Genomic DNA, 17,302 nt, shown 5'->3' on the forward strand with positions numbered 1-17,302 from the left:
TCTCATCTCCGTACTAAATGGCCTACCCCTTATTCTTAAACTGTGGCTCCTGGTTCAGGACTCCCCCAACATCAGGAACATGTTTCCTGCCTCTAGCATGTCAAATCCCTTGATAATCTTATATGTTTCAATAAGATCACCTCTCATCCTTCCAAATTCCAGTGTATACAAGCCCAGTCACTCCATTCTTTCAACATATGACAGTCCCGCCATCCCGGAAATTAACCTCGTGAACCAACGCTGCACTCCCGCCATAGCAAGAAAGTCCTTCCTCAAATTTGGAGACCAAAACTGCACACAGTACTCCAGGTGTGGTCTCAACTGGACCCTGTACAACTGCAGAAGGACCTCTGTGCTCCTATACTCAACTCCTCTTGTTATGAAGACCAACATGCCATTAGCTTTCTTCACTGCCCGCTGTACCTGCATGCTTACTTTCAGTGACTGATGTACAAGGACACCCAAATCTCATTGTACTTCCCCTGTTCCTAACTTGACACCATTCAGATACTAATCTGCCTTCCCGTTCTTGCCACCAAAGTGGATAACCTCACATTTATCCACATTAAACTGTATCTGCCATGCATCTGCCCACTCACCCAACCTGTCCAAGTCACCCTGTATCCTCATAGCATCCTCCTCACAATTCACACTGCCACCCAGCTTTGTGTCATCTGCAAATTTGCTAATGTTACTTTTAATCCCTTCATCCAAGTCATTAACATATTGTAAATAGCTACGGTCCCAGCACCGAGCCTTGCGGTACCCCAATAGTCACTCACTACCGGCCATTCTGAAAGAGACCCGTTAATCCCTACTCTTTGTTTTCTGTCTGCCAACCAATTTTCTATCCATGCCAGTACCCTACCCCCAATGCCATGTGTTCTGATTTTGCCCACTAATCTCCTATGTGGGACCTTTCTGAAAAGGCTTTCTGAAAGTCCAGGTAGACTACATCCACTGGCTCTCCCTTGTCAATTTTCGTAGTTACATCCTCAAAACATTCCAGAAGATTAGTCAAGCATTATTCAAGCATGATAAGGTCGAGTTGCAGCACCAGAGACCCGGGTTCGATCCCGACTACGGGTGCAGTCTGTATGGAGTTTGTACGTTCTCCCCGTGACCTGCGTGGGTTTTCTCTGGGTTTTCCAGTTTCCTCCCACACTTCAAAGAGTTTGTAGGTTAATTGGCCTGATAAAATTGTAAATTGGCCCTAGTACGTGCAGGATGGTGTTAGTGTGCAGGAATCGATGGCCAGCGCAGACTCAGTAGGCCAAAGTGTAAGAAAAAAAACTGCAGATACTGGTTAAAATCGAAGGTAGACACAAAATGCTGCAGTAACTCAGCGAGTGAGGCTGCATCTTGGGAGAGAAAGGTCTGTATCTCTGAACACTTAGAACTTGCAACCCCAAGAACATCCACTCAATGAATATAGGGGATCATGTCTGCTCATGCATCGCCAAATGCCCCTCTATTACATCACTCAGAGAGTGTTCAAGGAGGAAAGTGAGGAGGAATCGTTCCTGGTATCCTGCCTATACATTGGCACCTGAGAAAAAGGGCTGCAGGTGTCCCTTCTCTTCCTGCCCCCCCCCCCCCCCCCCCATTAAAGCAACTTGCAAAATACCACCTTTTCCTTTGGTTCTAGATTCCTCAGTCAATTGTATTCAAATCCTCGAATACTTGATGGACTTCTACAGGTGTACGGTAGGGAACATGCTGACCGGTTGCATCAGGGCCTGGTTTGGGAACAAACGCCCAAGAACGGAGGAGGGTGCAGAGAGTGGTGGACACTGCCCAGTCCATCATAGGTACTGACCTCCCCATCAAGTCAACATTGACACACTGACCATTAATCACTCATCCACAATAGTTCTATGTTTATCCCACTTTCTTATCTACTCCCTGCACACTATGGGTAATTTGCAGAGGCCAATTAACCTCCCAACCCGCACATCTTTGGGATGTGGGAGCAAACCGGACCACCCAGAGTAAACCCGCATGGTCCCACATGGAATTTGAATGTCTGTACAAATTCCACACAGACAACACTCGAGATCAGGATCAAACACAAGTCTCTGGCGCTGTGAGGCAGCAGTTCTACCAGCTGCACCATTGTGTTCCCAAACCAAGCTGTGGTGCAACCTGACAGGATGTTTACTATGCTGCATCTGTAGAAGGTGTTCTGCAAGGCGTGTGCTAGTGTAGGAGATCCCTGCTTGCCGAGTGGATCATGAACTTTGTGGTGAAACGCCTCTTTCCTCAAATAGCCAAACGCTGGAGGCAGTGGTAAATTCAAATCATTAATAGAGAAGAAGTCAATCCTTGGAACTTCACAAGAGGGAAAAAAATATCGTCCAAACCTCAACGGTCCATGTCAACTTATGTTTCGCCATTCAAAATGTCCTCATTGTGAATATGGGACTTTGTGTCCACAAAGTGAGACAAAATCACAAGGGGAACAGATAGGGTGAACACACAGTCTTTTACAGCCAGGGACGGGGAATCAAGAACTAGGCAACATAGGTTGAGGATGAGAGAGGGGAAAGATTTAATAGGAACTTGAGGGACAACATTTTTCACTCCGAGGGTGGTGGGTATCTGGAACAAGCTGACAAAAGGAGGTAGTGGAGGCAGGTTTATATAACAACATTTAAAAGGCAATTGGACCAATACATGTGGTCATGCTGCTTGAGTTTGATGAATCGGTTATTACCCACGAGTCCTACAAATGGCGGATCATCAATTCACCAGCAACCCCTCCCAAACCTCTTGCATTCCCTCCTCACTGACTACACACACAACTCTGACCAGAATTCTGAGCTCCCCTTGTTCCCAGAGGAACAATCTCCATTCCCGGGACTCTCTCCCCCTCAATCCAACTGCACACACACACACACAATATATCAAATGGATTAGTGAGAATTAAATTTAATTTACCAATAAAGTAAAACAGGAAGGTGCATACACTCGCCACTGTCACTGGGTCTATATTGTTCATATTTGCTTCTCTTCATTCTACACTGGCTTTTGCATCTTGACAGAAACAAATAAGCCTCTCAGGATATCAGTGATAAATTTCCCTTTATATATCATCATAGTTTTACTTTCATTATCTCCAGCAATTTAGGGTGATGAAGTCCCACTATTGGAACTGTTCAGGGACATAATGCTGTTGAACAAATAGAGCAATTGAACACAGTCAATGTGTTTGTTAGAACAGTGAAACTGACAGCGACACACATTTAGATGATGACAGATTGCAGTCTTATCATGAGCAACTTGGGTGACCCAATTCTGCAATTTATCCATACAGGCATATTGTAATACTTTAAACTTTGTGATCTGAACCAGAGGCTTCCATACAAATATTTCACAGCTTAACCGATTCAAATACTGCTATTATTTGCAGCATGATGAGTTATAACAGACGTTACGTGAAAAATGTACAGCATGGGAACAGGCCCTTTGGTCCACCGAGTCCATGCCGACTTTCGATCACCCGTTCTATGTTATCCCACTTCCTTATCCACTCCCTATACACTAGGGGCAATTTTACAGAGGCCAATTAACCTACAAACCCACACATCTTTGAGATGTGGGAGGCAACCGGAGCACCCAGAGGAAATCCACACAGTCACAGAGAGAATGTGTAAACTCCACACAGACAGCACCAGAAGTCAGGATTGAACCCAGGTCTCTGGCGCCTTGTGGTAACAACTCCACCAGCTGTGCACGGTGCTATACATTGGAAGATTTAGGAACTGAAGGTGCTGATTTGCAAAAAGAATCTCTGAAGAAGGAAGACACAAGAAGCTGGAGTAACTCAATGGGTCAGACAGAGTCTCTGGAGCAAAGGAATAGGTGGTGTTTCGGGTCGAGACTCTTCAGACTCTTTCTCAACCCGAAACATCACCTATTCCTTTTCTCCAGAGCTGCTGTCTGACCCGCTGAGTTACTCCAGCTTTGTGTCTATCTTCAGTTTAAACCAGCACCTGCACTTCCTTCCTGCACACTCTGAAGAAAGATCCTGACCCATAACGGACAGGAGCCTGAGAACCATGACCTCCAGGCTCAAGAACAGCATCTTCCCAGCAACTATCAGGCTCTTGAGCACTGCACAACACTAACCTCAGCCATTATGAACTTTTATGGACTGTCTCATTGACTGCCTCATTGCATTACAGGCTTCAGTTTTCCACTATTATGGTTACGTAGTGTTGCTGTTATTAATTTATTGTATTGTTGACTATTTTATATTTTCTGTGTGTAATTTTGTTTACGGGCCTGTTACGTTGCTGCAAGTAAGAATTTCATCGTTCTATTGTTGGTACATATGACAATGAGACACTCTTGGCTTTTGATTCCTGATGGCATCCTAGCAATGCTCTGAAGACCTGCATTGTCCAATGGCTGGGCTTTCCACAGACATCTTCAACCTCTCTCTACTACAGTCAGAGGTCCTCAACTGGTTTAAAAGGACATCCATCATAATGATGCCCAAGAACAGCAGGGTGAAATGTCTCGGAGGCTAGCGACCCCTGGCACTCACATCCATGGTGATGAAGTGCTTTGAGAGGTTGGTGATGGGGCATGTTCCTGCCTTAGTAAAGACCTGGACACACGACAATCCGGAGATAAAACCCGCCTCCTCTTGCCAATTGACCTGGCCTCATGGCAGAGGTTCCAGCTTTAAAAGAACTTTAGATAGTTCCTCTGTCCCTCCCGTCCCCTCCTCCTTCCCAGATCTCCCTCTATCTTCCTGTCTCCACCTATATCCTTCCTTTGTCCCACCCCCCTGACATCAGTCTGAAGAAGGGTCTCGACCCGAAACGTCACCCATTCCTTCTCTCCCGAGATGCTGCCTGACCTGCTGAGTTACTCCAGCATTTTGTGAATAAATACCTTAAAAGAATAGAGGCAGCAAACCAAGAAACATTAATTACTGCACTTCCCCCTCATGAAATTCTCTACCTCCCCACTTCTCCATTCATAAGCCCCACCAACTAAACAGCTTATTCTTGTTTGAACAAAAGTTGCCTCCTAACAATGCTAGGATATGTACAGTGGCAGAATGGTAGAGTTGCTGCTTCACAGCGCCAGAGACCCGGGTTCGAAAACTCACGCAGTCACAGGGTGAATGTACAAACTCCATACAGACAGCACCGGTGGTCAGGATCGAACCCGGGTCTCTGGTGCTGTAAGGCAGCAACTCTTCCGCTGCCCTTTGCCGGACTGTATGCAAAACAAAGACTTTCACTGTACTTAGGTACACGTGACAATAAAGTATCAATGAATCATTGAAATCCATTGCCTCTATTCATTCTATATCTAGAAATATTGGCAAGTGGAATATAAAATAAACAGGTTGCACCAAGTAGTTTATGTCTTCTGCAAGTTACTTCAAAAATGTATATAAGGAGACACAGGAGGAGGGATTTGGAACAATCAAAGCTCTTTAATGTTATATGCTCAGAGAAATCAGCGGATCTTGTGGAGATATAACCAGTGGGAGTGGTACGTGTGAAGAATCAAATAATCAGTTAGGAGTCTCTTGTGTCAGAAGCCATTTTGAGCCCCACAAATCCCTATGAAATTGAAAGAGAGATGATAGAACTGAAAGAGAAAGCCCCATTGAGCCATGTGCAGTGGAGAGCCAAGAACGGAAGGATTATGAGAGAGGTTTGAAGTACAAAAGGAGAGGCAAGAGGTTAGAAACAGTTATCGTATTGTCCGCAGGGTTCCGCCCAAAGTGTCACCTATCCATGTTCTCCAGAAATGCTGCCTGACCCGCTGAGTTACTCCAGCACTTTGTGTCTATCTATCATGTTGTTCCAGTTGACGGAAAATGCACAGTTACTAAGATACAATGACATTAAACATTTCAATTTATATAGACAATAGACAATAGACAATAGACGCAGGAGTAGGCCAGTCGGCCCTTTGAGCCAGCACCGCCATTGACCATGATCATGGCTGGTCATCCCAAAGTAGTCAAATTTTCCAAATATGTCTATTAATTTACAGAGAACATGGAAACACACTCATCAAGCCTAACAGTCACCGTTAACCTTAGTTTTATGTTATCCCATTTTCACATCCACTCCCTACACATTAGCGTCCTTTTTGTTTTAAACAGAAGCCAATTAACCTGCAAACCCCTGATGCAGTGAGAATATTTTAGTCTCCATTAGAGATACAGCATGGAAACAGATTCTTCGGCCCAACGAGTTCACGTAGACCATTGATCACCTGTTCACACCAGTTCGATGTAAGCCCACTTTCTCACCCACTCCCTGCATATTAGGGGCAATTTACAGAGGCCAATAAACCTACACGTCTTCAGGATGTGGGAGGAAACCAGAGCATGCAGAGGAAACCCACGTGGTCACTGGGATAACGTACAAATTCCACACAGTTCCACCAACTATGCCACTCTAAAACATTTTATATAGTTTAGAGTGGAACTGCTGCCTCACAGCACCTGACGTCAGGTGCTGGTTGTGTGGAGTTTGCACGTTATATATATATATATATATATATATATATATATATATATAAGCACTGGCAATAGTTAATAAAAAGGGATGGCTTTGGTATTAGTATTGGTTAAGCATGTTCAGATATTCACCATCCCTGTGCGGAAATAAAACACCACTTAGATCACCTTCAAATTTCACCCCTCTCACATTAAACCTGAGCCCTTCAATTCTGGACTTCCCTGTCTAGACAAAAAAAAACATTCTGGCCATCTATCTCTGGTCTCCATGTCTGTTAATCCTGCAAACCTCTCAGCTCACCCCTCAAAACCTCCCATGTTCCACTAATAGTAAACCCAACCTATCCAATCTCTCCTGATAACTACAGCCCTCCACTGCAGGCAACATCCTGATGAATCTCTTCCACACTCTCTCTAAATGGTATTGTGTTCAGTCTTGGGCACCATGTTATAGGAAAGATGTTGTCAAGCTGGAAAGGGTACAGAGAAGATTTACGAGGATGTCACCAGGACTGGAGGATCTGAGCTCTATGGAGAGATTAAGTAGGCTGGGGCTCTATTCCCCGGAGTGCAGGATGACGAGGGATGATCTTTTAGAGGGGTATACCATGTTTAAAATCATGAGAAGAATAGATCGGGTAGATGCACAGAATCTCTTGCCTTGAGTAGGTGAATCGAGGACTAGAGGACATAGGTTTAAGGTGAAGGGAAAAGATTTAATACGAATCTGAGGGGGTAACTTTTTCACACAAAGGGTGGTGGGTCTATAGAACAAGCTGCCAGAGGAGGTAGTTGAGGCTGGGACTATCCTAATGTTTAAGAAGCAGTTGGACAGATACATGGATAGGACAGGTTTAGTGGGATATAGACCAAATGCAGGCAGGTGGAACAAGTGTAGCTGGGACATGTTAGCCAGTGTGGGCATCTTGGACCGAAAGGCCTGTTTCCACACTGTGTCACTCTATGACTCACTGACTCTCAATTGTTACCACCTCTAACCAGTCACAAATAATCCTCTCAAATACAGCTACCAAGTTCAGGGCTCATTTACCTTACAAAGCATTCTACAATGATGCAACTTATTAACCTATAATAAAGACACAGACCTATAACGTTTCTTGGATTTGATTTCTGCAGAGTCATTTAGGCTTCCTGGGTACATTAAATGCATGCAACATTATAAAAAGATGTTATGCAAACTGTTTCTAAGAATAAGTTTTAGAAATATGAAAAAATCTCTGGTCTAATTGTACCAAATGTAATCTTGACCTCAGCAAATAAATTCCACAGATGTTTAATACAACCTAATAGTGTTCTGACGCTAAGCGTCACCTATTCCTTTCCTCCAGAGATGCTGCCTGACCCGCTGAATTACTCCAGCATTTTATGTCATGTTGAACCAGCATCTGCAGTTCCTTCCTCCACATTTTAATGCAACCTGGATTTCTTTGCAATACTAAAATGCTTCAAGTATTCAAATGATCTGTAAATGACAGGTTTTTTTTAACATAAATTTAGTTTAGTGTCAAGATACAACGTGGAAACAGGCTTTTCGGCGTACTGAGTCCATGCTGACCATTGATCACCCGTACACACGTTCTATCCTACATACTAGGGCCAATTCACAGAAGTCAACTAAGCCACGAACTTGCATGTCTTTGGAATGTGGGAGGAAACCGGAGGACCCGGACAAACCCCACGCAGTCACAGAGACAACATACAAACTCCACACAAACAGCACCCATAGTCAGGATCAACGGCCTCACAGAGGTCGGCTGCCTACCCCTGTTCCGGGCTTACGTGCGTGCCCGCCTGTCCCTGGAGAGGGAACACGCGGTGTCCACGGGGACTCTGGAGGCCTTCCGTGAATGCTGGTCGCCGCGGGGGGGTCGAATGTATTGTTGACAGAGATGGCGGGATTTTAATATGATAATTGTTTATTTTGTAAACTGCCGATACAGGCGGCTTTTGTTTGATCACATTTTGCTTAGTATGTTTGTATGGTTTTCTTTGGAATAAAATAGTCAGGATCTAACCCGGGTCTCTGGCTCTGTAAGGCAGCAACTCGACCACTGCGTCACTGTGCCGCCCCATATTAACACACTTATCATCAGCACTATTTCTGTCTTCGCATAGCCTGCCTGACCCTACAGAATATTTCTAACATGTCATGTTTATATTTCTAATTTACAGCATCTGCAAGCTTTACGTTGCTTGTTTCCTGCATAAATTTGTCTTTGGCATCAACATGACATGTCCCTGTGGAAATGCTTTGCTTATTCAAAAGGAATGAACAAAGTTGAACTCAGTGGCAGGAATCAGTGCTAAGACGTTATGTTGTCAAAGGCCAAGTAACAAGTTCCTTTGTTGCACAGCACTCTCTGAAGGGGTCTGCTCTATTAAAAGACAACAAAACAGTTGAAAACTCCAAACTTTTTTAATCTATTCACAAAAAAAGATTGCTAATTTCTTGCAAAATTACACTTTTTAAATACAGGTCCACCACCGATTTTTCGACACCCTTGGTTCCAGAGTCTTATTGGATTCACCGTTTATCAGGACCAGAGGTCACGTCCTCTGAGAAGAGTCCAATGGTACCAGAATGATCTGTCTAAGCCGAGATACCTTAGAGCCATTGATATACAGAGAGGCCTTTGGTACAAGTCTCTAGCTCCCAGCAAATAGCATGACGAGTGGATCGTCTTGCTTGCCTCCATAGGCAAGAATACCGAGCACAAGAGTTGGGGGCGTACATTGCAGCTCTGCAAGACATTGGTCAGGCCACACTTAAAATAAAGTCTGCAGTTCTAGTCACCATGTTATTAAAAATGTGATAAGTGCAAGAAAGAGTCCGAAAGAGATTCCCCAGCATGTTACTTGGAATGAAGGGCTTTAGTTACAAGGAGAGAAAGGATAGAATGGGATTCCTCTCATTGGAACACAGGAGCCCAAGGGGTGATCTTATCAAGGTTTACAAAATTCTAAAAGGGCATAGATAGGGTAGATAGTCAGAGCCTTTTCGGCCCAACTTATCAACACTGACCAAGATGCCTTTATTCACAAATTATAATTTCCTACATTTGGACCATCTCCCTCTTTCTTTCCTATGTAATTACTTGGCCAATTGCTTTTTAAACACAGTGATTGCACACATCTCCTCCATCACCACTGTAATAACTGCAATTATTCCATATTCTTGCAGTTTCCTGTGTCTCCAGTTTCCATTTGGGCGTCGGAATTGTCTTACACTAAACATGCGCCCTCCCAATTGGGATAACTTGTGAACATGAAATAGATCAGGTAAATACACAGCCTTTTACCTAGAGCAGGAGAATCAAGAACCAGAGGACATAGTAAATAGGGGCAACATTTTCACACAAAGGGTGGTGGGTATATGGAATGAGCTGCCAAAGGAGGTAGTTGAGGCAGGTACTATCCCAACATTTAAAACATTTGGACAGGTACAAGGATGGGAAAGATCTAGTGGGATATGGGCCAAACATGGGCAGGTGGGACTGGTGTGGATGAGACATCTTGGTCAGCATAGGCAAGTTGGGCCAAAGGGTCTGTTTTTACGCCGTGTGATTCTATGACCCATGTGTTCAGGGCAGAGTCTGTGTTGGAGTACAAGTGTTCTTTGTAGGATAGTGCCAGTGTATGGGGATCGCTGGTCTGCATGGACTTGGTGGGCCAAAGGGCCTGTTTCTGCAGGCAGATGCCTCAGAAAAGAATCTCGTAGCAGGAGGATCAGCCATGGGTATAAAGCAGAGCTCTGACAGATGCAGTGACACCATAAGGACAAGATGAAAAGGAGCAACTAACTGTGATATTCGGATTGGAGACATCTGACTAATAAACATATTGGTAAGTTGTAAATGCGCATCATAATTAAAGCCACGCATGATAATTGTTGAGCAAAACATTGAGGGCGGCACAGTGGCACAGATGCAGAGCCACTGTGTTACAACGCCAGAGACCCTGGATCGATCCTGACTACGGGTCTATCTGTACTGAGTTTGTACTTTCTCCCTGTGACCCTGTGGGTTTTCTCCAGGTGCACCGGTTTCCTCCCATACTCCAAAGACGTACAGGTTTGTTGGTTTATTGGCATCGGTAAAATTGTAAATTGTCCATGAATGAACAGGGAGACCAGGAATAATTCTGAAAGGTCACCCAAGGACAGAGGCCAATCACCAAATCACCCCCTATCTTTGCATGGGGTCATGGAAAGACGGAGAATGCTGTGAGAGTGGTCGAAGGAAATGCTAACAACATTATTGCAGTCAAGCCCTTAATGTGAGCCTTTGGAATATTTAATCAGAGAATATTTTATTCAAAGATCACGAGCACCTTTGTGCAAAATCTTAAAGCAGGTGCATTAGGATCTCTAGCAAACAGAAAGATAATTAAAATCAAAAGTGCATGAGATAAATCCTGCAGCAAGATGGTCTAAAGAGGGGGACACCAACATTGAGCACATTTTGGACCCATATCCAAGGGAGGATGTGCTGCAATAGGAGAGGGTCCAGAGGAGGTTTACAAGAACGACACAGTGAAGCAGCTTTAGAGTTGCTGCCTCACAGCGCCAGAGACTCTGGTACGATCCTGACTACTGTTGCTGCCTGTGCAGAGTTTGTACATTCTCACTGTGACCGCGTGGGTTTTCTCTGGGTGTTCCGGTTTCCTCCCACACTCAAAAGACGTGCAGGTTTGCAGGATGATTGGCGTCTGTAAACTGAAAATTGACCTTAGTGTGCAAGTCTGAACAAGAGTCTCGACCCGAAACGTCACCCATTCCATCCGTCCTGAGATGCTGCCTGACCTGCTGAGTTTCTCCAGCATTTTGTGAAATAAATACCTTTGATTTGTACCAGCATCTGCAGTTATTTTCTTACATTAGTGATCGCTGGTTGGCACAGACTCAGTGGGCTGAAGGGCCTGCTTCCACGTTGTATCTCTAAATTAAATAGAGGGCGCAGAGAGAGTGGTGACCCAAGGAACTGCAGATGCTGGAATCTTGAGCAAAACTCAGTGTTGAAGGAACTCAGGGAGTCAGGCAGCATCTGTGGAGGGAAATGGACAGGCAACGTATCGGGTCGGAACCCTTCTTTAGATTGGGTGATAGTTTAGACTTGTTATTTTAGTGCTCAGTGTGTTTCCCAATCAATGCAGCACCTACTCATGCGAGGTGTTTACCTAGCTTTAGTCATTTCGAGATACAGCATGGAAACAGGCCCTTCGGCCCACCTAGTCAATGCCGACCATCGATTACCCATTCACACTAGTTCCACATTGTCCCACTTTCGCATCCACTCTCTACACTTTAGGGGAATTGACAGAAGCCAATGAACCCAATTCATCCATTTGCAAATCCACATGTCTTTGGGACGTGGGAGGAAACGGAGCACCCGGAGGAGTGTGACCGCGCCCCGACCCCCACTGGATCACAGGGAGAAAGTGCAAACTCCCACAGACAGCATGCAAAGTGAGGATCGAACCTGGGTCTCTGGCGCTGCGAGGCAGCGGCTCTACCAGCTGTGCCACAAGGTTGCAGAAGATGAAATGCAACTGCCAGCCCGTTGTATGTGTGAACCCTCTGCTGACCAGCTCAACATAGTGCCACAGCAAGTCATCCAGTGACTACCTGCCACCACTCTCCACAGAGGAGCGAGCATCAGAACAGGAGAAACTGAGAGACACCCAATCCTTCTGCCCTTGCTCATATTCAAACCCTTTGGCAACGATAACGACTACACCTTAAGCATCCTTTTACCCAGCTGAGAAAGCATGGAGATTATACATAGGATTTGGATGAGAATCTCAAGATGGCAGGTGCATTTATTATAGACAAGTAGCAGCAGATTGCAGTTTACAAAAAAAGAGACACAAAGTGCCAATTTAAATAAATCCTCAATAAAATTAAACAACCCTCAATAAAATTAGGGCAGCACGATGGTGCAGTGGTTGAGTTGCTGTCTTACGCTAGAGACCCTGGTTCCATCCTAACCAATGTTACTGTCCGTATGGAGTCTGTACGTTCTCTCTGTGACTGCGTGGGTTTTCCTCAGGTGGGCCAATTTCCTCCCACACTCCAAAGACGTACAGGTTTATAGGTAACTTGGCTTTGGTACAGATTGTAAATTGTCCCTAGTATGTAGGATGGTGCTAATGTGTGGGGATCATTGGTCGGTGTGGTCTCGCTGGGCCAAAGGGCCTGTTTCCGTGCTGTATCTCTAAGCTAAACTAAAACTAAATGGAGAGACCAAGGGGTACAGGAACACAGAATCATCATGTTACAAAGTACATGTCCTTGATGAGATCACTGTTGTAGTTTTAGAAATACAACGTGGAACTATGTCCTCCGGCCCACCAAATCCAAGCCGACCATCAATCACCCTGTACACTGACACCATCTTACACACTAGGGACAATTTACAATTTTACCAGAGCCTATTAACCGACAAGCCTGTGTGTCTTTGGTGTGTGGGAGGAAACCGGAGCACCCGGTGAAAACCCACGCAATCACGAGGAGAACGTACAAACTCCATACAGACAGCGCCTGTAGTCAGGATCCAAACCTGGGTCTCTGGCGCTGTAAGGCAGCAACTCTACCACTGGGCTGCCCATGATGTTAAAAATGTATTGATGAAACCACAGTTGGAGTATTGTTAAAAGACACAAAGTGCTGGAGTAACTCATTTACTGGGTGTTCATTATAATGATATCACCCACCTGCTAATTTCAGACTGCCTTGATTTAGATTTTTAGATTCAAGTTTATTATTGTCACGTGCACTGAGGTACAGTGAAAGGCTTTGTTGTGCATGCAATCCAAAACAGGGGACAGATCGGATAATATTACATTTCCATAGATGCAATCAAGCCAAACTCAAGTGCAAGAGGTCGAGCGAAGGGAAAGATACAGGTCTATGCAATTGAACGACCCTTTCTTTGAGTAAATACTTTTATTGGCCATGCACTAAGTAATATTTAACGATCTTGAAGGTATTTTTTTAAAGTAGCATTCCCTTTCCAATTATTCTGACATCTAAAGAAACAGTGGCGGATATTCATTCATCCGCATTTGCAAAATAAAATTAATCTGCTCCCGTCATTGGATATATCCCGGAGGCTGCGTTCATTAGGTTTTGACACCCAATGGCGAACGGTGAACGCTGCGTGCATAGAAACTTCTAAAAGCTAAAAGCCTTCATGATATTTGGAACAGAAAATCTCGCTTCCCAGATCCTAGTAATCCCAGTTTCAAAGACTGGAATTAAGCCGTATCCAGCTAAAGACCAACTTGGAAACCTGGACAAATGATTGGGTTCTTGATGGAGATACAAGGAACTGCAGATGTTAGCCTACAGAAATAAAAGACACAAAGTGCTGGAGTAACTCGGCGGGTCAGGCAGCACCTCTGGAGAACATGGACAGGTGATATCTCGGGGCTGGATCCTTCTTCAGACCTCCCTAGCCCCGAATCCAAGCATCACTGCAGTTAACGTAGAAACGAGGAAATGCAGGTGCTGATTTACAGGGGGAAAAAAAGACAAAGTGCTGGAGTAACTCCGGGCGGGGGGGGGGGGGGGGAGGGGTCAGGCAGCCCTGAAGAACGTTGCATAGTGTGAAAAGGGGTCCCGACACGACACCTATCCATTCCTTCCACAGGTGCTGTCGGATTGGCCGAGTTACTCCAGCACTTGTTCTTTTTTTCCTCTGTCTAAACTAACCTGCATTTCATCGTTATTACATGTTAACTGATGTTTGTATTCAGGGTTTTAACACTGTCTGAAGAAGGGTTCCGACCCGAAAGCGTCGCCGTTTCCACGTTCTCCAGGGATGGTGCCTGACCCGCTGAGTTATGTCCAGTAGATAGATACAAAGGGCTGGAGTAAAACGCAGCGGGTCAGGCAGCATCTCTGGAGAAAAGAATGACTCCAGTTACTGAGTTACTCCAGCACTTTGGGTCAGGTTTTTACAGGTTTACCTCAGTAGACCGAGTGCCCCAATCCTGGCACCAATTCAAAGGTCACGAAAGGGTCCAAAAATATCAAAATATGGCTCTAATATTTGCTGCCCGGCTCTAAGTTGGCCGCTGCCGGAACCCTCTTATGACAATCAATGTACAACGCCTCGAAAAAGTAACACGCTCGGTGTAAGGTGGTTTCAGTCAACTTTGCTGTCCGCCTGCAGTCATTGGTGCCAACTGACTCCGACCATTCGGATTCCCCTCCCTTGTCCCCTCTCCAACATTATACCCCTTGGCAGCGCCGCCTGGGCCGTTGCTAAGCTTTCGAAAGTCTCCAAGCATTCGTGGAAGCTCCGTCGCCCGCACTTAATTCCTCGTTCCTACTGCTTCTTACACCTACGCCCCCCAGCCCCCTCCCCACCCCACATACCCCACACCCCTCTTCCACCGGTTTAACATTTGACAGTACCTCTGCGCCCTGTCGCAGAGGAATAAGACACCGACTTCACAGGTTCAAACCACTGCTAGAGAAGCGTGTGTGTGTGTGTGTGTGTGTGTGTGTTTGAGTTACCGACATGAAATCACGATGCAGAATAAATGCCGCCTTTACCCATATACGCAAGAGAGAAAATGCGTACATATTTATTAATTACGCAGGCGTGTGTAGGTGTTCAGAGCTTATTTCGCTGCAAAATTCATCTCAATAATCAGCGCCTGTGATATTAGCTCCATGTCCAAATATTACCCGGTAAAAAAGGCATCAGAAATTAGAGGGATATGGTGTTGGGGGCAAACAGGAGATGTGATTCTCTCTCTCTCCCCCTCTCTCTCTCTCTCTCTCTCTCTCTCTCTCTCTCTCTCGGTGTCTACCACTAGAACTTTATCAGGTTAGCAGTGTCAGAATAATGCAGTGCTATTTATCAAGGCAGTTTTACCTTCTTTGACTAAGTGCGAGATGATAATCCAGAGCAGCAGGCAACAAAGTGCGGCTCCGACCCCCGCGTTCAGTCCTCTAGAGGCCGACAACATGCTCGGGTCTCCCGGCTTCGGAGCGCGGCTTCTGTGCGTCTCAAGCGCACACACCAACATCCTCTCTCCACATCCAAGCCACAGAAGTCGGCGGGCAAAGAGCAGAGAAACAGCACAAAAAGACGCGGCGCTAATCCAGACGCGAGGCACCTGTGCAAGTGTCCAGTCCAACCCACCTCGAACACACAGGCGTGGCGGGCCACTGGGCGGGTTAAGCATCTGGGTCACCAAAGCCTGGCTTATCTGCCCTCTACCCCCCCTCCACGTTCAGCCCGAACCCCCTGCAGCAACAAGGTCTCCGGCTGCGCCCAGTCACAGCTCCAGCAGCGTCTATCGATCGCCTGTTGTAATTATCCGTGAAAAGGCAACGACGCGTAATTAACCCTGCTAGCGCTGCGAACGGCCCATAAATAAATCAAGGGTGTTTCATTCACTGACTGGCGAGAGTCTCGTTAAAATATTCATGCTGGCACCCTCGGCTTTTTTTTTTCACGGTGCGGAAGAGAAAAGTTTGTGTAATGTCTGATGCACAAACACATCTCTGCCGCGGATTGGATCTTGTTTTTTAAGGTGGTCCAGTCAATAGAGTCTGTTGTAAACGAGGAACTGCAGATGCCGGATTACTCACTCACACACACACACACACACACACACTCTCACACACACACACACACTCACACACACACACTCACTCACACTCACTCACACACTCACTCGCACACACACACTCACACACACACACACTCTCTCACACACACACACACACACATTCACACACACACACTCACACTCACTCACACACTCGCACACACACACTCACACACACACTCACACACACTCTCACACACACACACTTACACTCACACACTCACACACACACACACACACACACAAAGTGCTGGAGGAACTCAGCGGATCAGGCAGCATCTCTGGAGAAGAGGAATAGGTGACGTTTCTGGCCTGAGTCCACACTCAGACCTTCCTAACCCCGAGCCCCTACTTCAGGCTGGAACTGCAGATGCTGGTTTACACACATACAAGGCGCTGGGATGATTCGGCGGGTCAGGCAGCATCTCTGGAGAACGGATGAGTTTCCATCCGTTAAGAACCCCGAGACGAATCGGTGCCTCTCAATGTAGAAACAAAGAACGGGCAGATGCTGGTTTATACCAAAGTGAGACACAAAGTGCTGGAGTGACTCAGCGGGTCGGGCAGCATCTCTGGAGAACATGGATATGTGACCCTTCGGCTCGGGACCCTTCTTCAGACTGAAAGTAGGGGGGGGGGGGGTGAAGAGCTGGAGGCGAGAAAATGCCAGGGTTAATCAGGGCCGCCCACAAATGTCCTCAGGTAGGGAGGTACCTGGTGGGCCCAGTGTTGGTCAGGGAAGTCAAGTCAAGTCAAGTCAATTTTATTTGTATAGCACATTTAAAAACAACCCACGTTGACCAAAGTGCTGCACATCTGATTAGGAAAAAAAAAAAGCAAGGTGCGACCAAGAGCGATACAATGCGCTGAACGGTGGAGCTGGTTAAATGACCAGAGGGGAGGAAGGGGGCAAGGGAGGAGGGGAGTGTCCGTAGAAGTTACTTAAAATTAGAGAATTCAACATCCACATCGCTGGGTTGCATTCATCACCCATCCACGTTCTCCAGAGGTGCATGACCCGCTGAGTTACTCCAGTACGTTGAGCCTTACGTTGAACATTTGTTCCCATCTGTTTATTGTTCCTTGACAACCGCCATGACTCATATTGCACAAGTTCAGCTATTTTTATAACTTTAAACTTGACAATTACTTCCT

At 45.8% G+C, this 17,302-nt stretch overlaps 1 protein-coding gene across 1 annotated transcript in view; it reads right to left on the bottom strand.

Moving 5' to 3' along the window:
- LOC144605281 (chemokine-like protein TAFA-3) overlaps positions 1 to 15,968 on the bottom strand; it is a 184,619-nt gene extending 168,651 nt beyond the window's left edge. The window contains exon 1 of the mRNA XM_078420381.1: positions 15,406 to 15,968. Coding sequence (XP_078276507.1) covers positions 15,406 to 15,718 — 313 coding nt within the window. The 5' untranslated portion in view covers positions 15,719 to 15,968. The remainder of the gene's footprint in view (positions 1 to 15,405) is intronic.
- Positions 15,969 to 17,302: the final 1,334 nt, after the last annotated feature.

This window comes from Rhinoraja longicauda, chromosome 24, assembly GCF_053455715.1.
Source record: "Rhinoraja longicauda isolate Sanriku21f chromosome 24, sRhiLon1.1, whole genome shotgun sequence".
Taxonomy (NCBI): domain Eukaryota; kingdom Metazoa; phylum Chordata; class Chondrichthyes; order Rajiformes; family Arhynchobatidae; genus Rhinoraja; species Rhinoraja longicauda.